Below are 25,456 nucleotides of genomic sequence, written 5' to 3'. Positions count from 1 at the left end.
GTGTTGGGCAGAACGCCAGAGAGATACAGATGTAGAGGAAACAACCTTTCTTTAAACGATGAAGAGCTGTCTTCAATACTTATGTGTCACGTCGGACGCTAAAAGGCCATCATTGACTGATCAACATTACCCAAAAGTCGCAGTTCGTATGAACATCATTAGGCTGCATTTAGATATTAGCCTCCGTGCAGGTTGAATGAAATGACGAGAATGATGAGCTGCAGTAACAGGCTGAAGACAGCCTGGCCAGCTACAGTGGACGCATCAGTGCCACAGCGGGTTGAACTAGATCAAACATGGATCCAGACTGGCTGATTACATAATTGGAAATCTCATAATGCCCAGAGTCTTCACAAACAACTCCACGTTGCGGGGTGAGCCAATGGAAAACAGGACCAAGCCTTTAATCGGAATAATAAGTTGTACAGCAGTGACATAACTGTCCTGGGCCTGCTAATGCATCATGTATTTTACTGTTTTGTGTATTCTGTAACTGTATTAATACGTGTAGGTTCAACCAGTCTAGTAGGCATACAGACATTGCAGGTAGCCCACACAGAATGCGGTAGCCCACACAGAATGGGGACAGCAAAACCATTTTTCTAATTTTTTGCCATCTGAATACAATGTGGAACACAGCTATGTGGGACAGGGTGTTTATAAGGGACCTGTCAGATAGTCCAGTAAGATCAGTTTCATGAAGGTCGAAATGGATTCTGATGTCACTCTTTCAGCGTAGGAGCTACACATGATGAGCAAATAAAATACCCGTTTTTGTTCCACCTTGACACAGGGAGACTACATCCGTTTAGCCAGTGTCCAGCCCTTTCAGAACAAGGCACTGAATGTATTATTAATGAATACGTATTGAAACACCAGTTAAAATACTGGCATAAAGGATTGTTTTGAATTGGTTTTGAAGCTTGTCAAGATGTGCTTATCCACATCAGAATGTAGGAGCAGTATTGTTACAAAATGTAAAACAGTTGACTTACCAAACAATGGCTGGTTAAGACAATAATATCTGGTGAGTAATTTGGCCTGTGCACACAGTCCATCGCTGAAGTACACTTCTCAGTGCACAGATGCCACCTACTGGTAATGCGCTAGACACAGTCACTTGTCAAACAGTCAGATCAAAGCAAATGATTGTCAGTGTCATTATAATTTGTATCATCACACAAGTATCATACTTTTAATATTGTACACCTAGTAAACATGTTTTATTAAATGTATTAAATAATTAGGCTTGCAAAGAGTTGCGGCTAAATACCAATGTAATGAAATTACAGAATTTCATAAAACACACGCAATGGATCAAAACATTGCAGTGAGCATATAGATTGTAATCAGTATTCAGAGTAATATTAATGGTATAATGGTACATTTTATTTTACCTTTAATTAAAAAGCTGAGTCCTAGGTCTCATACAAATACACATTTATAAAATGCACATATTAAGGAAACCAATCACAATGATGGATAAATGTGTAATCTCTAAAGATGGTTTCGAACCACCACATTTCCATAGTCTGTAAAGCAATGCTGTGTATGTCTCTAGGACCAGCCAGTCTTGAGAGTGCATTTGATAACTGCTGGTTTTCCAGTTTATTTTTAAGGTGAGATAGTATGAGGGATCCTGCAGTACAGACTTGTATACAAACATCAGCCAATGTCTGGCCCTTCTCTAGGTTTCTTCCTAAATTTCGGCCTTCTTAGGGAGTTTTTCCTAGCCACTGAAATTCAACGTTGTCGTTTGCTCCTTGGGGTTTCAGGCTGGGTGTTTTGTGAAAGCACGTTGTGACAACTGCTGTTATAAAAAGGGCTTTCTAAATTAATTTGACTGATTGATTGATTGATTCTGGAACTCTCAATTGATTGATTGATTCTCACCCAACCAAAGTGTATAATAGACAATGATGTAAACAAAAGAAGCAGTAATAAAACCTCAGATTTGACTGCCTCCAGAGGTTTCAGTACTAATGTTTTTTGCATTCATATATAGCACATCACTATAATCTAGCACTGACATAGAAGAGGCCTGCAAAATGTCATTTCTATGCTGACATGACAGACGTGATTTGTATCTCTGAAAAAAAAACATTAAATGTTCAGCTTCTTCACCAACTCAGCACTGTCTGTAATAGAAGAAAGATTACCATCTAAACTAATTCCAAGGTATTTGCAGGAAGGAACACGTTCTATAACAGAACCGTCTAGGGTAAAAATGTTAAGATCTAACAATTTTAAGATCATCTAATTGTAGATTGTGTGACCAAGAGAATAACATATACTTTGCTTTATTTGCATTTAGCACCAACAGAGAATTTATAGGTGAGTTTTCATTGGAAATCAGACCACAGGTGTGTGTATACTTGTGTAAAAGATGGGGTGTCAGCTTACAGTACTATGTCATCAGCACAAACATTTCAATTCGTTTTTCACAGAGTAAGGTTTTATTGTTATGTGTTATAGATAAAAGTGTTCCATAGCTGTATAATCAAGGAAAAGCATTGTTTACAATTTCTCATTTACAAAAAACCAAAAGTCATATGAAGACATGGCTATGGCTACAAATTGGAAAAGACCTACTGACTAAACGGCTCACAAGGTCTGCCCCGTCTTTCCATTCATTCTGGTCCCATATTTCCAATGCAACTATTCACAGAAAATTCAGACCAGACATTGGTATTAACTCAATAAAACCTCACAGCTAAAGAAATCACAACATTTCAATCCATAAAAAAGGTTGTGTGAAATAAAGGGAAATGACAAAGGAAAAAAGTATTGACCATTTTAACTGATTTTAGTTAATACTTGGTGGAGAAGCTTTGTGTGCAATGATAGCTTCAGGAAGAGTCCCAATGTTGAATGTTTATCTTTAGTTCCTTCCATAAATGTTCTATTAGGTTTAAGTTGTTAGGTCCCGGCTGTGGTGCCTCTAGGCATCTCTATGTGCATTACTGTTTAATTATCCCCAATCAGAGGCAGCTGGTCCCTATTGCCTCTGATTGGGGATCCTATTTAAGGTGCCCAGTTTTTCCCCTTAGTTGTGGGTCATTGGTTTAGACTACATTTCATGGTTTTGAATGTGGTGAAGAAGAAATTAAAGGATGTTTTCTGAACCTCATTCTGCGCAGTGTTTCCTGCCTACATTCAATTGTGACATAAGTCTGGTGAATGACTGGGCCATTCCAACACCTTTATTTTTTTCTTCAGGGACAACTTGAGAGTCTCCTTTGCAGTATGTTTTGGATTGTTGTCCTGCTGGAAGGTCCACCTGTGTCTCATCCTTGTCGCAAGAGCCCATGAGAACAAAAACAGCCCCATACCATGATGCTTCCACCTCTGAACTTCCCTGTAGGTATGGTTTTTTTTAGGGACAATTGCAGAGCCGTTTCTCCTCTAAACATGATGTGTTGTATTGTTGATGAAAGGTTTAATTTGTCTCCTTTGGTCACTACTTTCTCCCAGCAATGTACAGGCTTCTCTAAATGTTGTTTAGCAAACTTCAAATGAGCTTCTACATGCCTTTTCTACAGTAATGGAGTCTTCCGAGATGACCGTGAATTGGGAGCCGTGGCAGGGGAGTGCATTGCCTATTGTTCTCTCTGTGATGACTATACCTGCTGCTTGCAGGTCTTTCTGGAGCTCTTTTCGAGTGGTCCTTGGCTCTTGGGCTACTCTTCTGACTAACTTCCTGACTGCACAGTCGGAAATCTTACGAGGCACAACTGTGCAGGGCTGGTTGATGTTCCTTCTACTTGCTAATAATGGCCCCAGTGTCACTTATAGGAACATTTAGGAGAAATCCATTGGTAACCAGCACCTTTATGTTGCTCAATTTTGTTGCAAAGATCTTTGGGAGAGCTCTTTGCCTCTGCCTATCATGGGATGTTTCTTGCGAGACAGCTTGATAACAAATTAGGTGTTTACTTGCCTACAGAGGTGGGTAAACCTTTTTAAAGAGGAAACTACAGAGATGGCCATTTGAGGCTTCATTACTGTTCTTCTAGCAGCAGGACATGATGCTAGCAGCGCTAACTCAGATTTTCTTTTCAAAATAAAAGCCATCCTTGAAATATAAGGCCATAATATAGTTAATCTAGTCAGTACATTTTATGCTTAATGTCCGTTCCAATGTTGTTCGTGTCAGTTTTTTTTACAACTAGAAAATATATACAACTATATTGCCTTAAATTTCAATGATGGCTTTTATTGTGATAAAGAATCTGAGTGCTGCCAGCTTAATATCCTGCTACTAAAATAATGCTAATGAAGCCTCATTTGGCCATCACTAGGAAACTACCAACATGCACTAACCCAGCTGATTCTAATTACCAAGGGTAGGTTAACTAATCAGTGGAATCAGCTGGTTTAGGGCCTTTTAATGTATTCAACACTTTTTTTCCCCTTTATTTAAAGATTTTTTTTCTTTATGAATTGGAATGTTATGATTACTTTAGCTGTTTGGTTTTACTGAGTTAATACTAATGTCTGGGCAGAATTTCATGTGAATCAATGCAATGGAAATGTTTTATGTGAATATTGTTGACATGTTGAATACTTATTTCCCCCACTGTAAGTGGTGAACCAATACAGAAAAAAAATTTGCAATTGTTTAAAAGAGTGTAGTATGGAGAGAATTTCTGTAAGTAAACTCCAATGCACTTTTTTAAAAGAGACTTCTAATCTTTATTTAATAGTTCACTACAGACATGTTTTCTAAGCAATTAATCCAAAATGTTGTATGTATTTGTGCCTTATGCATTGATCTGATATGTCCTTCTGTAATTTGAGTGAACAAAACCTGTAATCCTGATAGAGAGTAGGACCAGGTGCAGCACTAATAGGATGTGACTAGTGTGACTTTTTTATATCACACACACACACACACACACACACACACACACACACACACACACACACACACACACACACACCAGTAAAAATAGAAACCAAACTTCGGCAGATTTAATAAATAACACATTCAATAGAAAATACATTTAGCAGTTCTCAGCATTCATTTGCATTATATTCAGAGCAAACAGGGACTTTTATAATGCAACGGCACATACATTCAAATAAACACGCAACATTAGATTACATGCTACTTCACAACTACCAAGTGAAATTACTGTCTCATGTGTGTTTTCAAAAAAGGTGTTTGTTTAGTTTTTTTTGCCTGGGGAGTGCAGAGGGAAAACAGCTACTAGCTAAATCTGGTGGTACACATGTTCTTGCAAATGTCTTTGTTGTTCACTGATGCTGCTCAAATCAACATGAAAGTTAAAAAGAAATAAACATCCCAAAATCCACCAACACCGCTTAGGCGAGGCATTCTTCGTCTAATTCCAAGAAGGACTTCCTTTCCCAATTTTTCAATCACTCTGGAATGATAAAACAAATTATAAATGTTTTACTTACAATAAAGACAAGAGGACAACAACTGAATATGTCTAATTATGAAGGCTTTCAAAAATGTGGGATGGATGTGTTGTTTTGCTTTGGTTAGTTCTCTTTTTTTTTACATAATTTTTTTACTGGGCAAAGTGGAGGGTATTGTGCCTTGTTTATATAAGTTATTCAAAATGAATTGACTGCATACGTATTCACCTCCACCACCTGACTGAACTTTGGTACAACCAGTTGTCATTAGAAATCAATTAGTTGAATCCCACCTCTATGAAACTAAGGTACTTCAAATGATTTCAGGTTAAACACACCTGTCACACTTAATTAGCACAATCGTACCTCATAAAGATGAACATTCAAAGCAAATACAAATTAAGGTTTTTCAAACACACTAATCAGGGGTAGGATATCAGAAATAAGTGTCCTTCCTAGGAGATTGGCAATAAGAAACTCAGATCAAATCTCCACTTGAGTTTTCCAGAAGGCATGTGGGAGAATCAGAAACCAAAATGTAAGAAGATTCTGTGGTCTAATGAGATGAAAATACAGCTTTTTGGACTCAACGCTAAGCTCTATTTTTGGTGCAAGCCTAACTGCCCATAATCCTTAGATCCCTACTGGGAAGCATGGTGGTGGGAGTATTATGTTATGGGGATGCTTCTCTGCGACAGGCCTGGAAAGCTTATGAAGATAGAGGGCAGAAATTAGGCAGCAAAGTACAGAGAAATGCTCTGCAAGAGACCTGGGACTTCTAGCAGAATAATGAGCCATAAACAAACAGACAAAGACACACTGCAGTGGCTTAAAAGGGAAATGCTCAATTTACTGCAGTGGCTCAGTCAAAGCCAAGACCTCAATCCAATGTGGAAAGTGTTGAAAGTTGCTGCTCACCAATGGCCCCCATCCAACTTGACAGAGCTTGAGCAATTTTGCAAAGAAGAATCACCAAAAATTGCTGGTTCCAGATAGGCAAAGCTGGTAGAGTCTTATCCAAGTCTGTATCATGCTATAATTTCTGCCAAATGTGCCCCTACCAACTAATGACTAAAGTGACTGAATACATATGCAATCAATACATTTTTGTTTTGTATTTGTGGAAAAGCCCAAGTGGGTGAATATTTTTGAAAGCCACTGTAGATATTTATATTTACCAGATCATCAAGATCATCCATTGCAGGTGGCCCAACTTTCTTGGTCCCCAAATCCTGAATCATCTGAAATGGATTGCAATGATTCAAAGCCACAGTTTAATGTGTGATGTGGACATCTTATGACAAAAACATACATTTCATTTGTCAGTTACACTTACATCCAGATATTGCTCGTACTCAGCCATTCCCTCATCCTCTTCATTTTCCCAGTCTCTCCAATTATCAAAGTCTACAGCAATCCAGTTTGGCTAAAAGGGATAAGAAATTAGAGTAACATGCTGATAAACATTCAGGTTCAAGGAGGACTTAGCAAGCAGCATTATAGCATAAGGTAGCTTTCTGGTTTCACAAGCAAACAATAACAACATTTGAATCAGCTAAGACTCTTTCTAATGTGAGCTAGGGATGGGCATTGGATATTATTTTATTATTGGAATATTAGATTATAGTTTCCTGATATTAAGAATACATGTTTTAAAATGTTTTACCAGTAAGTTTGTTATCCTGAGCACAGCTTTATGCTGCCCAAAGGAGCCAGTGTAATTTTCTTACAGCATAATGTTGACTCATTGGCCTTTACTTGTAAGAGCGAGCCAGCAGATGTTGAAAATAATAAGCAGTATTCTATAGTAACCAAAACCAAATCGGCAACAGAACTTCTAGAAGACACTATTTGCATGCAGATCTCTGGGGATTGTTATTTAGCATAAATGTTTGACAGATTAACCTTTATAAAATATGTTATAATCATTTGAAAAAGTGAGTACATCCCCTGGTAAAAGAGTAACCATTTCTTGTAACTGTTTACCAGTCTCTTATATCAACGGGGAGGAATTTTTGCTCACTTTTTACAATGCTTCTTTAACTATGTCATGTTCGTGGGCTTTCCTGCATGCACAGCCTGCTTCAAGTCCCCCAACAGCATTTTGATAGGATTGAGATCTGTACTTTACACGGCCATCCCATAACTGTCTGTTTCTTTTTTTTAGCCATTATGTTGTAGATTTGTCCATGTGTTTTGAATTATTGTCCTGCTGAAAGATCCATGTTCAGTTCCATCTTCAACTCTATGACAGAAAGCCTTATATTCTCCTCAAGAATTATCTGGTGCAATATGGAATTCATGGTTGACTGAATGACGACAAGTTGGCCAGGCCATAGCAGCTAAGCTGCCCTGAACCAAAATGCCAACGCCTCCATGCTTAATGGTTGCTTTGGTTGCATTTGTTCTATTGACAAGTAAACATCTAATAATTTCTCAGTACCACTGATGCCAACATTACCATTTAGCCAAGCTTGTAAACAATGTAGCAAGCTTGTAAACTATGTAGCATACATATTCTATTAGGGGTATCTACTTTTGGAAATAAGCTATATGAAAGACTATAACCAATGTGTACACCATGAACAAAAAAAAACACTTTCTACTTTCTCAATTTGAAAACTAATAATTAGTTAATACCCAATTTTGGTTTACATAAAATGTCAACCAAACGCAATAAAGGGGGAATTTCCTGATTCTCCACTGCCTGGTATGAACCAAAGAACAAATTATACAGGGTTTCAAACAGTGTTGCCAGAATGAAAGAAGTGCAGTATGTATGCACTCAGTAGCTACTGTAAACGTACCTTGAGATCGGGATCTTTCTGGAGACGAGGCCATGCTACGTTTTCTTTAGACTTTCTAAGCATGATTGTGATGGTGCGGTCAAACACTTTCTCTTGGGAGTCCTGAAAAAGAAATACACACAGCTTACTTAGCAAGATGTGCCTACAGCACCAATAATGTTTATTAACTATTTCTAAATATTATATTGTGTGTCTTGTGTTAAATCCTCACAACTGTTTTCTAAAGCAACTGTTAATATAAGGGAAAAAGCAATTCTTACATATTTATTTACTTTATCGTACAACGCAATGTAGTTGTAGATGTTGTTGTCATCAACGTCTTTGCAACTGTCATCAACACAAATCCACAGAGACATACAATGTTATTATAGTATGCTAATGGAAAAAAAATCATTTTCATATGAGCAATCTTCATTTTAGAGTAAAATACAAGCCTATTTTATATCAATTCACATGGTGAACGCACGCGCCCACGCGAACATAATCCCACGTACGCAGTCAACCGCACAAGTTACGCTAAGAATTACTAGTTTTACAAACACTTTTACAAACAAAATAAATCGATTACACTCACCTTAAAACTACATACGTTTCTTGAATATCAATTTGAACATCCTTGGGGTTTTGCACCTGGAAGCTAATATTCAAGTATTTTTTCCGGTCAAACCAAAGAGTCCGTGCAGGTTGACTATTGTTACAAACAGAGAAAACAACATTTTAAAATTTCAATTATTATGAAACTGTTCACGAAATATTACAATGTAAAAACCGGCATTACATTCACAATTTTACAAGGGATCATAAACTAAAAACATGTGGTTAAGAAGACAGGCAAATAAATAAATAAAACTAATACTACTTTACCTGTCTTCTGGTCTGGAAAGGTTTTTCGGTAACATAGCCATCTTGATGATTTTTGGTTAATTCAAGGTGGATAACTAAATTATCCTGGCAATGTCTGTCTATTTCGTGGTTGACAGAGAAACCAATAGCATAACCAAACGTTGTTTAAGTCCTGTCTGTGGCCTAATAGTTGGGCCATGTACTATTTTTAGAGCAACTATCAGCTGCCATGGGTACAATTCTACCCCCACACCTTCTCTATTGCTTTATATAGGCTGTGGTGGAACTCTCGGGAAAGAAGAGGCATTTTCGTTTTTTACTCCAGAGACATTGTATCTACTGTCTAAAACTTGCCAGACAGAAACGGACAGCTGCTTATTTCATAATGGCATTCTTATTTAACTTTGGAATATGGTTGTACAACATGGGTTAAGCTCTCCTGGTTATTATTCATCTGAAGGGAAATGAAGACCACATTTTTGTGGAATTTGTTTTAAAAACATACAAAACAAATTTGCGTTTGAGAAATGTAAAATAGCCATGATTAAATGAATGGCAATTATTTTACCTCTGTTTTCATTCCTAATTTCAGTGCATTTGTTGAATAAATAACGTAATCTGGTGGGAGAAATCGATATAAATAACTTCATCTGGTTGGGTAATCGATGAGTTAGCTTTTATTTATTGCCCCACACCCATGGAATGCCAGAGTGATCTTAATTTATTATTTTAGTGTATATACAGACTCGTGTCTTATATGAATCTTATAAGACATGAGACAAGGTCAAAGTACGAAGTAAACATAGATACACGTTTTTGATTGACAAGAGTTTTTAGACGTTAAAGACATGAGGTGGTTTTGTGTAGTTTACTGTGGGGACGTTTCGAAGCATTTATTTTGGTGTCTGGCCACTGCAACTCAAGCATAAACGATTCAAATGTTAATGCTGTGTATTTTAAGTGCATGTATGCACGTGTTAATTCATAAACGTTTTACAGATTTTTAAGTTAAAAGGATTGATTCAAGTCGGTGAATGGTCAAGAGTTACAGTGCTGTTAGTGTTCGTGAGAGATGTGTCCAATAGGTGGCAGTATACTGAGAGAATGCTGTTGTTGTGTGCTGTTGGACCAGCTATTGGCGCAGTTCCTGATAGCTGCTATTTTAGACGTTGTGTCTTGGGTTTATGAGATATTTCTATAAAAATGGCTTTTCAGTGTCAAAGAGATTGTTACATGCAAGAGGTATGAGTGAGTACACTAAAATATATATTAATCTTGTGATGTGTGAGATCATGTCGCCACAAGACAGGAGTTTGTTGGCTAAGGTCTGAGCCGATGTTAACCTACTTCCAAACAACCATAGCTAGATTGTCCTCATTCTGACAAACTAAACGTTTTATGTGCGAAGCGTTTGTTAAACAGAGTTACTATTGTTCAGTTAAGGTTTGCGCCCTCCTTTTTCTTCAAAATGTGCCCAATAGTACCTGTTTCTCCACAACGTTCTGTTGGAATAAATGAATACCACCATGGGCTTGTCGTCTAGCCAGTTAGCTGGCTATCGAGTTAATTTCTTACACGAGAGGTAGTCTTCTAATGCCATGTGTAGGAAATTGTAAATCAAAAAGCTAACTACACAGTAATATCGCTACCTAGTTGCATAAAATATGACAAATCTAGCCGGCTACCCGGAATAGTCTACTGTGTGTTTGAATGTTTATGATCTGTTTGTGATTGCACATTGCTTTGGCAATGAAACAGCTAATATATCTTAAGTTTTCATTGACAACGTCTGTCTGCATTCAGTAATAGCAGACGTGTGCATTTGCTACATTTTTGTGCCTCCTGATAGTAATCCTAAAGTTTACTCTCCGTAAAACTAAAATAACTATTTTCAGCATGGTATGCCAACCTATAATGTTTATTATGGCAAATTATCTCTCTACAGTTTGTTACCTCAGTAGTGGCCTGCTCGCCTGCTGAACTGAAGCAAGAAATTAACGGGAAGAAAGAAATAATTAAAGGCTTTAATGTGAAACTTCAAGACACCATATTGTTTCCAGAGGGAGGTGGCCAGGTGAGCAATATGCTTTGTGTGTGGGGGAAAAACAACAACAACAACATCCTCTTCTCATCCGTCACATTTGTCAAGTCAGTGAAACTGCCCCTGCTCCTGCTGGTGGTTGCGTTAGACGTTTGTTTGTGTTACAGGAAGCAGGCTAACCCCCAGTACATTCTGTCCACAGCCAGACGACCACGGCCTGATTGGGGACGTGCCGGTGCTGCGGGTGACGAGGAACGGCGCTGAGGCGGTGCACTTTGTGGGCTCAGTCCTTGAGGTGGGCCGGGAGGTGCAGCTGAAGGTGGACTGGGAGCGGAGGTTTGACCACATGCAGCAGCACTCAGGTAAAAGCAGGGACAGGCTTAACATACGTGTAGATCCCTACCCAGACAGTTATGTTGTTTCTTCTTGCCCCTTAGGACAACACCTAATCACAGCTTTGGCAGATTCCATGTTTGGTTACAAGACCACGTCTTGGTAAGCACGCACAGGGGACATTGATTATTATTATTTTTTTAAATGGCTGTTGAATTAAGTTGAAAGGTTTGGGTCTTTCTCCTCCACCGGGGTGTTCCAGGGAGTTGGGTCGTCAGCGCAGCACCATAGAGCTGGACACACCCTCCCTGAAGCCAGCCCAGGTCGAGGCCCTGGAGGCGGCTGTCAACGAGAAGATCCGCGCTAACATCCCCGTCACCGTTCAGCTCCTCTCCTTGGACGACCCTGCGCTGGAAAAGGTGGGCGTGGCGTGCACAAACGCCTTTTCCGAAACACCCGTGAGAATAGTCTTGTCTGGAGTCGACCCATGTTCGCTGTGGGATCGTGGGGAGCGTATTGACCGGAGATGCGTTAAGATGCTGTTTCCCGTTAGGTGCGGAGCCGTGGTCTCCCAGATGACCCCGCGGGGCCAATCCGGATCATCGACATTGAAGGAGTGGATGCCAACATGTGCTGCGGGACCCACGTGTCCAACCTCAGTCACTTGCAGGTCGGAACTCCGGCCCTCCACAGCTCTCAAACCGAACACTGTTAGTGTGTCTTAAACAAGCGCAGGATCCTGTTTTGGCTGTCACGGCTACACACAGCCTCCCCTCTTATTGTGTTGAAGGATTTAAAGTCACGCCCCCCCGGTGGTCAGCCCCACCCCTGTTTTGTGGTGACATCCTAGGCCAGGAAATGCTCTTTTACATGAGTGGTCAAAACATTCGTTTCGGTGCTGGGTCAGTGTGACTTGATATGGTTTCACGGATGCAGGTGGGCGTCTCCATTGACAGATTCAATCCGTGTTCTAGGTCATAAAACTATTGGGGACAGAGAAAGGAAAGAAGAACAAGACCAACCTGATATTCCTGGTGGGCTTTCGAGTCCTGAAGTATGTTGAGAGAAGCTACAGCATAGAACGTTCATTAGTTTCTCTCCTCAAGTGAGTTCCATTATGCAGTGCTGATTGAGCCACAATGTCAATATGCTTCAAAATTGTATCTATATAGACATCACATTATAATCTGTATATATTTCACATTACACACTCTATATAATGATGAAACATGTATCTTTGGATTAAGAACATAACCTTTCAAACACTTGATTTGTTACACAGAACTGGACCAGATGATCATGTTGATGCAGTGGACAAGATCCAGAAGACAGTTAAGGCTCTGCAGAAGGTAAACCTACTGAACACCCCCTGTTACTCTGAAGTTCCCTCATTCTGTCTTAATATGAATCACTAACCTAGATCTGTCTTTGTTTGACAGTGTAATTTGAATCTGCTGAGGGACATGGCCGTTCTCGTAGCCCAGAACTTCAAGCTCAACCCAGAGAGAGGCAACTTCTTTGCTTTTCACAAGTGAGAGTCTCCCCACGTACACTCCTGTGTTTAGGTTTTAAGATGATGTGACTGGCTGGAAATCCATCATTGAAAATGTCCATCCTCTTAACGGCACAGGGGGTGGTAGCCACTGCATCTCAGTTCAGCTGCGCCATTGCGGTGAGGGTATTAATCCTGGCTGCTGTACTCCCACAGTGCATGTTGGTCCTGCATGGGACAGTGAACATTGTCTCAGGGCTGCCTGCTCCGTCGCCCTTTGGCGAGTATGTGTTGTTGGTTGGGCACCTGCAAGCTCAGGGGTGGTTTTTGGCCTGGAGAACGCGGTCATGTCTCAGAGGGGGCACGGATTCTGAAGAGTGCTTCCTGGTTGGGCTGTGTGAAAGGAGCATACGACTGTCTCTCTGACTGTCCCCTGTCTACGTGGATTCACTGCAATTAATTGGGTCCTATTCACAAATTGGATATCACAAACATTCATCAGTACATTGAAATAGTAAAGGTAATGTTCAATCTGCTTTCCATTACAGGAAAGAGGGTGACAACGAGTTTATGAGCATAATAGCCAATGAAATAGCCACTGAGGTACGATGAGTCTTTCTTTTCTTTCTGGCCATCGTTCAATGTTTTCTTCTTAATTATGATTGTAATGAAAACGTCTAAGGCATAAGATTTAAATGTATATTGGACTTTTTTTGAGTCCTAGGAGACTTTGGTGTTCCTGACAGTTGGAGAAGAAAAGGGACCAGGTCTGTTCCTGCTAGCTGGACCTAGTCAGAAGGTGGTTGAACTGGGACCACGGTAAGACCCTGACAGGACTCTGCTTTGCAGCTCTGGAGCTGTGGACCTGTTGAATTTGATGGGCTCTGCTAGGTGATTTAATGTGTCTCCTCTTCCCTGCAACTTTTGCTTCAGTCGATAGTGTAAAAGAGAAAGGACGTCACTACTTTTTGTTAAATAAAGGTTGATAAAATACTCAAAGGGGGACCTATACGTTTTTTTCCAGATTTGTGTTCAAGATTTTCAAGAAATATTTTTTCTGGTGGAGGTGTTCTTCAAATGAATTATTTAAAAACAACAACAAAAATGTACTAGAAATTCAAAAAGTGTTGTTGTATCTGTCTTTTGCAGAGTACTGGAGATGCTTGAGGGCAAAGGAGCAGGAAAGAACGGGCGCTTCCAGGGCAAAGTGAACAGCATGGCACGCCGAGGGGAGGTGGAGGCCCTGCTACTGGAGCACTGCAGGAGTGAGCCGTAATGGATGTCTGGCGTGGCCTTTCTTCTCCCTGAAACACGTCCCACGGGCAGGACCCGATCACAAGATGACCAACTCCAGCACTACATGGGAACTCACGTCTGAACTGTGTGATAACTGCAGTCTAAATCCTGCTCCGGAATATTGCTACATACCGTACATTCATGATGATTAAAAAGGCAAATGTAAAAAAGAATCATTTAAGTAATTGTATATATTTTAAATTAGAGGTTTGTATTTAATAAAAAATCAGTTTGGTCTGCAATGAAAGAGCAAGACCTTATCAATTGGAAAACCTGGTAGTCAAATATAGATGGTTCAGGCAAGGTTGTCCGTTGTTTTACATATCTGTGACGGCTGTGTGACGTGTGGACCTGTGTCATTAATGAACACAAGGCCAAAGGTCAGGGTTCCATGTAGAGTTGATAACAGCTGGTCTGGTCAGTCTTTGTCATTAAAATAGGTACTTGTTTAACTAAGACATCAGGGGTACTGTGCGCTACTGTTTTGGGGGTTCAAAAATCATGATTTTAAAATGTTTGTTGGATTGATTGTTAGTTTGTCAGCATTTTGTCCTTAGTAAATGATTGAACATGGTAAATTTGTTGGAAGTAAAACCTTATTGTATGTTTAGTAGTGTTAAATGAATATACAATTTTCAATCATATTTTTTAAATGTTTATTATAAATATCGGTCAATTTTCAAAAATACTTTAAACAGGAAAAACTGTTACAAAAACGATATTAACATAGTTATAGAACATTCTTTAGAATGCACTGTACAGTAGACCCATGTTTGGGCTCATTTCCTCCCAGACTGGTTTAAAAATGAGTCTTAGTCAAAACAAATGCAATGAAACATTCACTTGAGTCCTAAGTTCACATTGAACTACTGAAAAATGATTGGGTTTTTTAACACAATTAAACCACACATTCTTAGGTGCCTCAGTATGCTTTCAATGTCCAGTGCTCATTGATAAGAATATAAGATATTTACACTGAGTAACTGGATGGCAAATATCTTATTGATCTCTTTAGATCTTTGGGAGAAAAAGTCAATCTATGGAACAGTTAAGGGGTTGAAGCACCAGTGGAAACTGTTCAATCCCTGAGTCAATTCTGTGTGAGTCTATATGGGGTGTCAGTGGTTCACAACCTCACAGATGTTTCTTGCCTTGTACGCCACTCAAGGCCCCGGACACACAGTAGGGGATGATGCTGACGGCTACCAGGGGGACGGTGGCACTCTTGCAAAAAGACAGCAGATAAAAGAGAGCGGCGGTGTGTGTGGGGAGCTTGAAGGAGTCAAAGAGGTGTAGCAGGACAAGCGAGCTGACGATACATCCCGTCCTGAAGAGGGCGCTGTTGCTTTTCTTGCATTCGGTGTAGAGCGGCGAGTGCAGGCCCAGTCCTAGGCCAAACAGGGTGCCCATGTTGCGCAGGAGGCTGGCAAAGGGGGTCGAGTCCATGTGGACCCACTCTGGTTTTACACACCACTTCTGGGCTTTCTCCATTGTCCACAGCAGGTCCACACCCACAGCCTTCAGCAGCACATAGAAACCCACAGCGAAGGAGAGCAGAAAGAGGGTGGTGTAGAAGTACTTCTTCATACTGGCTCCATAGATCCACTGGGTTCTGTTGAAGACCTCTGCCACAACCATACCTGGAAATCAAACAGAATGGGTATTAGCGACATGCGGTTAATTACTCCTGTTTGCCGGAGTTGTAATTTTTGTCTCAAGGGCTTTGCACTGACCTGTGAGGACTCCACAGATCACTTGGTGGGGAAAGTGTGCAGCAATGAAGACCCTGGAGAGACAGACGCAAACCTGGACTGCCCAGAAGAATGCCCACAGAGTAACCCGTGCATACCTGAACGGACAAAAGGTAGAGGAACTGTCAGCCAAGGATTGCCAGTTGATTTTCGTCATAAATGTCCCTAAACAGTCATCAGCTGGCCTGCTGTACAGATTAATGGGAGCAAACCGATGAGCGCTGGATGACAGCGGGGGTCAACGAGAGCAAAACAATTGAAAATGTTCAGGATGACTCACAGGCCCTTTGAAGAGGATCTCGTCTTGTTGCTCAGCGTGATGGCCAGGATGGAGGTGACAAGTGTGTAGTAGACGCTGGCAGCTCCCATAGCATGGCCAGACGGACTGCCTGTCAGGCACACAGACGTTCATAAAACCCAACACAGTACTGTAATGTAGAACACTGAAAATTATCCACAGACAGAATCATCACTACTGTTGTTTTGCTCCTTAGGGTTTAAGGCCAGGTGTTTTGTAAAAGCACTTTGTGACATCTGCTGATGTAAAAAGGGCTTTATAAATACATTTCATTGATTGATTGATAGAAGCATACAATATATAAAACACATACGATATAACCTGGCCGACCTTTCCTCAGCTACGATGTGGTTACATATATGTTGGCTTGATTTTGAGCTATTTAATTTTTTTATGCACAGGATTTCATTGTAAAATGGTTATTACATTTCACACAGCATTTTGGGAAAACAAACATGGAGGTGAAGTTGTTGTGCTTACCTGGTCCAGTCTCGCAGGTCATGGGGTATTGTTGAATCTGAGGTGCAGGCGTATTGCTGTAGTAAGGAGTTTCGTGGACCCACCAATACGGCCTCTCGCCAAACAAAATCCTTAGACGGGAAGCAAAGGCCACTTAGAACTAGCACTAGAGCAGGGAATTCAAGTGGTTTCATCAAACTGGCTGAGATGGTGAATCTAATTTTCAATGTGTCAGATGTTGCCGTAGCGACACATTTGTCACATTCTAAATTACTATGTTCCCTGTCTTTTTGATTTTACAATTACTTCTTAGTCCAGGTAGCAAGTAAGTGCAGCCAAACTCACCACTTGAAGACCAGGTTGAGCCAGTCACCGATCACCGCCACCCAGATAAGCTTGATGCCCACGGACTCCCGTAGGTGGAACCAGATAGGGAAGAAAATGAAGAAGGTGTTCCTGAGGTCAGCAGCCCAGGACACCCAAAGGAACCAGCCCTGGGCATCCTTGTAGTTTGTCTGGAGGTAATTGGTGGCGCTCACCCCATAGCCCTGCATGGTGTCCATAACGGCTTCCATTTTCCAGATGTCCTTAGTGAACTATCAGTCCACGAAGCCAATATGAGGTGTGGTTGGGAAAGAGAGCTCTGTAACCATCTGGGAGTCTGACAGTTGTTTTTATACCACATGGAACCCACCACCTAAACACATGCACAGCCTAATCTTTGGACCTTGTACACGTAATAAAACAGTAGAGTTTGGGAGGGCTGTACTGAGAGAGACCACACAAACAAATAGAAGAAGGGCAAAACAATGGTCAATCAGTGTCTTGGCGTCTCGACCTGAAGTAGAACGGACTATTTATGATTGACCAGTGTAGTTTCCATTAAAACGTAACTTTCTGCACAACACAGGTTGTGGTAAAAACAAGTAGTCAGACGTGGGGACAGTGCGTGCTTTGCTTTTCTCTATAGGAAAACAATGTTGCTTTGCATCATAGTAAGCCTGTTTTATCTTCAATACATTAGAGGTCATTCATAAGATTTTTAGACTACTAGCATAAATGCAAGCATAAATGACCTGAAGACATCTGCAGTCAATGTTTTAACTTAACATTTCAAATGTTTTTTTATACACATATACAGCTCCGGAAAAAATTTAAGACAGCTGCAGCTTTTTCTTTCCTTTCCAAAAAAGTCAAAAAATAAGAGACCACTGTAAATTGAACACTTCTGTTCCTCACTGAAAAACTTTTTTTTCAACATTTTTGGAAAGGAAAGAATTCCGGAGCTGTATGTGTGTATGTGTATATACAGCCTTATACTGTATATTCATATATAAGGCTATATAAATGTTGTCAGTATGCAAAATAATTTAATTACCAGCAAATAATAATCGGTTAGCAGTTATATAATCAGGTTTCTCGAAATCTTGTGAACATGGTGGATGGATAGAATTCTGCTGGTTATATAAGACAATTAATCATTAAATTATGTGGGACTTAGGAAGGAGATACTGAGAAGATAACTCACCAGTAAATCTAGGCCCTGGATACAGGACTCACTGTACTGTAAATAAGTTAGACTGGACCACCCCCCTCCAGGCTCAGTTGTCATTAGAGGAGGTTACCATGTCAATAATGCCTGCTTGATGGATTTCATTCCATTCATTTTGCACGCTAATGATGGATGTGGTTGAAATGCTGAGACAAATATACTATAGGACATTCAGCAGGTAAATCAATTCTGTCCCTGCTAAAAGGTGTCCTCACATTCTGTTTCAGGCACTAGCTTATCACTCCAAAGCAAGGGACCTCTGTTTACCAGTTTTGGTAAACAGGGGCTCGTTGGTGGGGTGAGGCTAAAGATCACAGAGCCTGTCATGTCCTTCTGAAGGCAAACAAATTCCCTAACCTTGAGTAAAGTCCAGTTTTTACAGACAGACTGGCTGACTTTAGAGGACCTCTCATGACCACTCTTCAATCCACTCCCAGTGAAGGTGCATCGTCCCTGGGGATTGTCCTGGGACTACACCGTACTTATGGATCTTTTCCACAGCTGGGGGGTAGAGGTGGCCATTCATCTGCAGACCCAGTATGGGGACTATGAGAGCTGGTTTAGCCTGGCCTCTACTGTAGCTGACCTTCATACTACCTTCTTCTGTTTCTTCCCAATCTGGTTCCATCTACGCAGGGATGTGGGGGTCAAGCTCATCTGGGTGGCTGTCATTGGAGATTGGCTCAACTTGGTCCTGAAGTGGTAAGAAATAGCTTTGATTGGTATTCTACAATTTAAAAAATAAATATGTATTTTTTTTTTAGAATGACTGCTTTCAGAAAACATTTTGATTTAGTTCCTTTTATGAGAACTTACACTGACTCAAAGATACAAAAAATACGTTCAGAAATTTGGGATCACTTAGAAATGTCCTTGTTTTCCAGGAAAACTATACATGAAATTAGTTTGAATAGGAAATATAACAAAATCAATAGGAAATATAGTCATTGGCAAGTTTAGAAATTTAGATTTTTTTATTGAAATAATTTTTATGTCCTTCAAACTTTCATCAAAGAATCCTCAATTTGCAGCAATTACAGCCTTGCAGAACTTTGGCTTTCTAGTTGTCAATTTGTTAAGTAATCTGAAGAGATACCACAACTGAAACTGCTGCCACAACAGCTCAATAGGGTTGAGATCTGGTAACTGTACTGGCCACTCTATTATAGACATACTGAATACTGAATTCTCCTTTTTCTTGCATAGTTTGGAGCTGTGTTTTGGGTAATTTCTCTGTTCTAGGAGGAAATTGGCTCCAATCATGTTATAAACCTTTTTTCCAATCTTCCTGTGTCCAGTGTGTGTTCTTCTGTCTATCTTAATATTTTCTTTTTATTGGCCCGTGTAAGACATGGCTTTTTCTTTGCAACCCTAGAAGGCCAGCATTCTGGAGTCTCCTCTTCACTGTAGACTTTGAGAATGGTGTTTTGCGAGTACTTAGTAGCCAGTTGCCGAGGGAACACAGGACTGATGGTTGCTGATAATGGGCCTCTGTACACCTATGTAGATATTGCTTTTCTTTCAAAAACAAGGAAATTTCTAAGTGACTGCAAACTTTTGAATGGTGGTGTATAGTGCAAATCCTATTAAAAAGACAGCCATATAAAAAAAAACTTCAAATGAAATCTGTAGCCATTTCAAAGATGATACATTTGAAGGAGTTAAACCATTTCATCATGGCAGGGTTCTATTTGGAGAGAGACCTTATTGGTGGGTCCATGATACTCGCTTCTATGGGACAGATCCAGCACCCGATTTAAAACAATTCCCCATCACCTGTGAAACAGGACCAGGTAGGCAATTCCCTAGATTGGCCAATGTGTGCTGGTCTGGCAATGATTGATGTTCACCCAATACATCTCAAGCTCATACTGTAGCACTATGAGCATAAAACAGCCTCTATGCAATAAATTAATGATAACACTATTACCTATTAGGGCCATAACCGCCTTTGCTCTTTGGGGTTGATTCTCATTTGGCATGGTCAAGCCTGCGATAAGATGACTCAGTTAAATCATGCCTATAGACAGTTCAGTTCAACCTTCAGTTAGAAGTGTACTGTGTCACAAAATGTCATTTTTGCTTTGATAATTGCATCTTTAAGGTGTTCCCACTATCCAGATAGAATAATATCCTGTCAGCAATGTGAACTGGGACGATGCTGGAGACACTGTTGCCCACACTTCCCTTCATATACATTCCGATAGTGAAGCTGTTTAGTGGAATTTGTCTCGTTTTCCAAAATATGTTTTTCCCCTACAAGTTTCATATTTGGCCACAGTGCTGACTGGTGGTAGCTTATGAATCTATTTCTCCAATTTCAAGAAGTGTTAAACATTTGGACAAATTCACTTATACAGTGGAGTATTAAAAGTATAGAAAGTTTAGTATTTGATCCCAATACTCATTGAATGTAATGAGGACACTACGAGGAAGTAGGGAATCTGCAAACTTGTTGGCTGCATTTACAATTTGTTTTAATTTCTTTTGGATAATTTTTGGCTGAATGGGATATGAGTGGGAAATAATGTCTTGTGCCATTTCTTCATTAAATATCAGTAAAAGAAAATATTGTACAGTTATGAGGATGCAAATTTTTTTTTAATAATCTTTAATGATTCATGCACAATGATGATGAAAAGGTTCCCAAAGATTATATACACAAAATGTCCAGCCTCACCTGTTATTTGTAAGGGTTTGATGTATTTCATAGTAGTCTGTAATTGGAATTTCAGTTATCTATTTACATTGAAATCACATGCTATTCATTATGTGTCTAAATAAATGTCTTCTTCACATAGACAGATTTGAAAATATCCCCCCAGGGAGGTCCTCCAGGCTGTAAAAGCACATGTAAAATGTTAGTTTCAGCACTGTCCAAACTCACATGATTGGGAGTGTTGATACTGAACTGAGAGTCAGCATCCTAAATGGTCCACGAAGCCAATGTGTGTAGTTCTTCATAGGATGCCCTTCGGGTCATGCCATGGGCTCGGCTGCGGTGGGCTACGTGATGATAACGGCTGTCCTCTCAATGGCGGCGAAAAGGTTCCCTTCGCTCCTGTACAGGTGTGTCGAACGTGAAGGAGTCAGTGGTGTTACTGTTAATACTCATCGATATGCTTTCACCAGGAGCCTGTGTTTTTAAGGGGAAGAACCCAGGGTTGTCTGGTCCTCAGTGTTGTGTCCATTCCCAGGTTCTTGCAGGTGGGACTCTGGATGCTGCTGTGTTCCGCGGAGCTTCTGGTTTGCATGTCCAGGGTCTACATGGCCGCACACTTCCCCCACCAGGTCATCTGTGGGGTCATCTCAGGTCAGAGGACTGACGCTTGGTCTGTGTTTGTGTTCTTCTTCCTTCACACTTTTCTTCCAATTTTGTGGATTCCTGATTAATTGCTTTGCCACGTTGGAGGAAAATCAAACAGTGTCGGGAGAGTTGAAGATTGGTTACTGTGTCCTCCCCGATGCACATGCCACAGGACTGTTGTGCTTCCTGTCAGACTGCTCACTCAAACAGGAGAGTTAGCTGGAACAAATGAGGTTTGAGGAGAGTTTCCTAAAGACCATGTGGCAAGGCATTCTTCCACTCACACCTGACAATATGTACCACCCCTTATGTGGGAAACAAATTACTACATTAGTAACTGTATAATAACAAAACAAATGGTATATTCTCATTGAGCATTGTCACACTATACACATTTTGAACCAATTTTTACACATAATAGAGATGCCAAAAAAAACACTTGCAGTGGCTGGTGGGTATTTTTCTAACGAGCTCCATACCAAAATCCATTCACATCTGAACACTTCATAGATGGCTCTACGCTGGGGTCTCCAACAGGTCCAAAACAATTCTGAAGGTTCATGCTGTTTTTACATGTTTAGCTGTCATAAATAAAACTCACAAACATCAGTCACTGCTGGCTCACAGTTACTATCTAATCAACCCAACAGACATACCCCCCCCCCCCCCGTTCAGACATTATTGGCTTAAACTGCAAAACAACACAAAATAACAATATATTAGCGATAGATTTTCAGACACATGCGCACGTGGACAGACAAAACAGCCAGAAAGGCAAACTGAGAGTCAAATGGGCACAAGCATTCACACTGACAGAAAGACAAACACACATAGAGACAGGCACAAACCAAACAAATACACTTGAGGCTCACTTTGTCCCTCTGTTACCTGTTTGTTTAATTTAATTCAGTTTTTTGTTTCATTTCAACATTATAAGGCAAGTTTGGGTCATCTAAAAAAAACACATGCACTGAATTATTTGTATTTTTACTACTAGAGTAAAGCACAACAGAGCATAGTAGGGTACAATAGACTATAGTAGGGTACAATAGACTATAGTAGGGTACAATAGACTATAGTAGGGTACAATAGACTATAGTAGGGTACAATAGACTATAGTAGGGTACAATAGACTATAGTAGGGTACAAGTTATCATGGCCAAATACGACTTCTTTCTGAAGGTATTTCGTACAACTGATTAGACAAAAAACCCATGTTGCAATAAAAGTTTTTTGGCACCAATGACTGTAGAAGGTGTCATCATTATTCACACAGGATTATGGAAAATACATTTTGGAAATCATTTTCAGTAATTTGTGATGGGTAATGTATAATAACAGTTTTGCCTAATGTGAAACCTGTGAAAGGTAAGAGATTACCTTTAGCACTTCAAAAACACGTTTTGAATCGTATTACATTGTTTGGTCTTGCACTAACTGATTGTTTCCATGATTAAATTGAGAGGGTTGCACTACTGTATGCTATGTTTTGATGATGTGGAAATGTACTCATACTTAGCCTAAAACCTAGTGGTTGAATGAATGATCTTGCAGTGGTAGGTGTTTACAAACCAAATTTAAGCCAAATCAGTTGTTTTGAATGCAATTAGTGTGATCAGCTTGGAGTTCTGTGCTAAGAGTTTTGAAAAATCCCAAAATACTATTGATAATTGTACCAAAGTGGCACAGTACAGAACAGTATAGTTTAGGGGTCACAGTAAACTGTACTCTATTGTGCTATACTTTAGAAAAAGTTTTTAACGTTATGACAGGCTGACATCATATACAGTAGACATCTTTGTTTGCATCAAATCAAGAAACTGTCTGAACCAGACCAAATCTGAAACCAATATACATATCCCAAATTTGACAAGTATATTTGACATAATGGGTGGTCTTCTTCAGGTTTTCTGGTTTTGGTTTGGCTATTTTCCTTTTACGTTGTCCTGTGGTGATTGTGTAACCAGGCTTGCACAGTGCAGCGTAGTTTCACTTACACTCAGCAAGTAGAGTAAAGAAGGTTATCGGTTTTCGATTGTGTTCTTGTTGCTTGATGACAAACCGCCCGATCTCTATGCATGGCAGGGATCATGGTGGCTGAGGTGTTCTCCAGAGTGCAATGGATCTATGGAGCCAGTATGAGGAAGTACTTCTACACCACCCTCTTCCTGCTCTCCTTCGCTGTGGGATTCGAAGTTCTGCTAAAGGCTGTGGGTGTGGACCTGCTGTGGACACTGGAGAAAGCAGAGAGGTGGTGTATAAAACCAGAGTGGGTCCACATGGACTCGACCCCCTTCGCCAGCCTCTTGCGCAACATGGGCACCCTGTTTGGCCTAGGACTGGGCCTGCACTCAGCCCTCAGCAGTGAAAGCGAGAAAAGCAGCAGCACCTCCTTCAGATTGGGATGTATCACTATCTCCTTAATCCTGCTACAGACCCTGGATTCCTTGACATTCTCCTCCAGAAACCAGGCATTGTTTTACTTGTTCTCCTTCAGTAAAAGTGCTGCTGCCCTCTTTATCCCCACAGCCCTGGTTCCCAATGGACTCTCCTGGATATTTCCAGGTTGTTGTGGGGTGGCTAAGCTGAAATCTAAATAAAAATAATTCACTTTGTGTACCACATTTGGCACAGATGTTAATTTATGTGCCCTGATATAATGTTTGGGGCCACCACAGATTTGGTGCCTGATGATGACAGACATTTCACAAATGACTTAGACAAACATTGTTTAAAAGTACAGAAATACTGTTCAAAAAACAGCACCACAATTGATACAGGAAACACACCAGATGAAACACACATATGATGGAATCTTGGTGTAGTTGTCATGCAAATCTGTACGACCTTCAGAAACGGTTTTGATTTAGAAAAAAATTATTGTCATGCTGAGTTCATGAGCAAAAACATGAGTGTATATGGGAAGTATTTGTGGAAATATATTAGTGTACATTTCTATTATACAGTAAATCCATGTTAAATGTATGTCATGATGTGTATGAAAACATCATTTTAGTGAGAATAACCCATGATTCAGGAAGTGAATCATACAGAAAGTGATGCTAGAAAACTATGCTCTGGAAAGATTTTACAGCACGTCAATCATCATGACAAAATGTCTTCCACAGTATCAGATAGTTCGGACCAGAGTATTCCATTGTATGTTTAATTCACACTCTCACACTGATATCTGAAACTTGAATTAGGAATGATTCTAGCAAATGATACTGTGCTGCTGTTGCTACTTCAATGACAGCATGAGGACAAAGGGTGATTATCAGGCTTTGGACTCCGGACCCCAAGTGGAGATACTGTACAACAGACAGGACAGACTGCTGACTAATTATTGTTACTTTCACCACTGATGGTGCAGTGTAATAGGTGATTATGTTTGTAATATTGCTGATAAGCCAGTTCAATTTGAAGAAACTATGTGACAGCTTTTCGATACATTTTATTTACTAAATGATTTTCATACCTCTGAGTGTTGTGTTTTTTCTGGGAATGATCACATCCAGCATTTTTTCTCTCTGCTGTTCCCCCAAAATGCCAACACTGATTAATTCTCAGCAGGGACAGACATTAAACATTAACTAGGAGACCATCATCACCCAGCTTAGTACATAGCAAGACTACCTCATGGGGCTTTTGGGCAGGATTTCCTAATGACTTTTCACTGTGTATATTAGTGACTGCACACATCCCAAGAAAAATACCAGAAAAAATCAATGAAGGCTGGACTTTACCGTGGACTGTCACATGCTTGGTATACCGTAGATTTGAAATGTAGATGGGGAGAAGTGCACAGCAGAAATGTAAGTGCTGGAATTTTGAGCTTGAACAGCTGCATCCAGGGACATTGTGTCCAGCACATTGCACAAACACCTAA

The 25,456-nt window shown here is 40.2% G+C and overlaps 4 protein-coding genes across 6 annotated transcripts; 2 read left to right on the top strand and 2 right to left on the bottom strand.

Moving 5' to 3' along the window:
• Nucleotides 1-4,954: 4,954 nt before the first annotated feature.
• Nucleotides 4,955-9,227, bottom strand: ptges3l (prostaglandin E synthase 3 like). Its single transcript, NM_001304244.1, is given in 7 exon segments — nucleotides 4,955-5,390; nucleotides 6,567-6,629; nucleotides 6,725-6,814; nucleotides 8,196-8,297; nucleotides 8,456-8,522; nucleotides 8,770-8,883; nucleotides 9,060-9,227. Coding segments are annotated over 7 exon segments (486 nt in total). The 5' UTR covers nucleotides 9,101-9,227; the 3' UTR covers nucleotides 4,955-5,381.
• An 883-nt stretch (nucleotides 9,228-10,110) lies between these two features.
• aarsd1 (alanyl-tRNA synthetase domain containing 1) lies at nucleotides 10,111-14,773 on the top strand. Of its 2 annotated transcripts, XM_010866601.3 has the most exons (12): nucleotides 10,111-10,280; nucleotides 10,984-11,112; nucleotides 11,282-11,441; nucleotides 11,517-11,574; nucleotides 11,675-11,831; nucleotides 11,966-12,082; nucleotides 12,387-12,517; nucleotides 12,695-12,761; nucleotides 12,852-12,943; nucleotides 13,453-13,507; nucleotides 13,629-13,723; nucleotides 14,054-14,773. In XM_010866601.3, exons 1-12 carry the CDS (start codon nucleotides 10,242-10,244, stop codon nucleotides 14,178-14,180), a joined length of 1,227 nt encoding a protein of 408 aa, XP_010864903.1. In that variant the 5' UTR covers nucleotides 10,111-10,241; the 3' UTR covers nucleotides 14,181-14,773. The 2 variants fall into 2 exon arrangements, with proteins under 2 accessions (XP_010864903.1, XP_019901789.1); XM_020046230.2 differs by lacking the exon at nucleotides 14,054-14,773 and having other exon boundaries at nucleotides 13,623-13,723.
• A 263-nt stretch (nucleotides 14,774-15,036) lies between these two features.
• On the bottom strand, nucleotides 15,037-17,367 carry g6pca.2 (glucose-6-phosphatase a, catalytic subunit, tandem duplicate 2). Its single transcript, XM_010866589.4, has 5 exons — nucleotides 17,054-17,367; nucleotides 16,730-16,839; nucleotides 16,232-16,340; nucleotides 15,934-16,049; nucleotides 15,037-15,840 (listed from the first exon to the last, which is right to left on the bottom strand). Exons 1-5 carry the CDS (start codon nucleotides 17,281-17,283, stop codon nucleotides 15,335-15,337), a joined length of 1,071 nt encoding a protein of 356 aa, XP_010864891.1. The 5' UTR covers nucleotides 17,284-17,367; the 3' UTR covers nucleotides 15,037-15,334.
• A 982-nt stretch (nucleotides 17,368-18,349) lies between these two features.
• Nucleotides 18,350-25,051, top strand: g6pca.1 (glucose-6-phosphatase a, catalytic subunit, tandem duplicate 1). Of its 2 annotated transcripts, XM_010866580.2 has the most exons (6): nucleotides 18,350-18,438; nucleotides 18,897-18,962; nucleotides 19,944-20,053; nucleotides 21,227-21,329; nucleotides 21,458-21,573; nucleotides 23,653-25,051. In XM_010866580.2, the coding sequence occupies exons 1-6, from the start codon at nucleotides 18,386-18,388 to the stop codon at nucleotides 24,165-24,167; spliced, it is 963 nt and encodes a 320-aa protein (XP_010864882.1). In that variant the 5' UTR covers nucleotides 18,350-18,385; the 3' UTR covers nucleotides 24,168-25,051. The 2 variants fall into 2 exon arrangements, with proteins under 2 accessions (XP_010864882.1, XP_010864874.2); XM_010866572.4 differs by lacking the exon at nucleotides 18,350-18,438 and having other exon boundaries at nucleotides 18,499-18,962.
• The last annotated feature ends 405 nt before the right edge of the window (nucleotides 25,052-25,456 follow it).

The sequence above is a fragment of the Esox lucius genome, chromosome 5 (assembly GCF_011004845.1).
Source record: "Esox lucius isolate fEsoLuc1 chromosome 5, fEsoLuc1.pri, whole genome shotgun sequence".
Taxonomy (NCBI): Eukaryota; Metazoa; Chordata; class Actinopteri; order Esociformes; family Esocidae; genus Esox; species Esox lucius.
The sequence above is the reverse complement of the archived record's forward strand: the minus strand, read 5'-3'. Positions and strand labels throughout refer to the sequence as shown.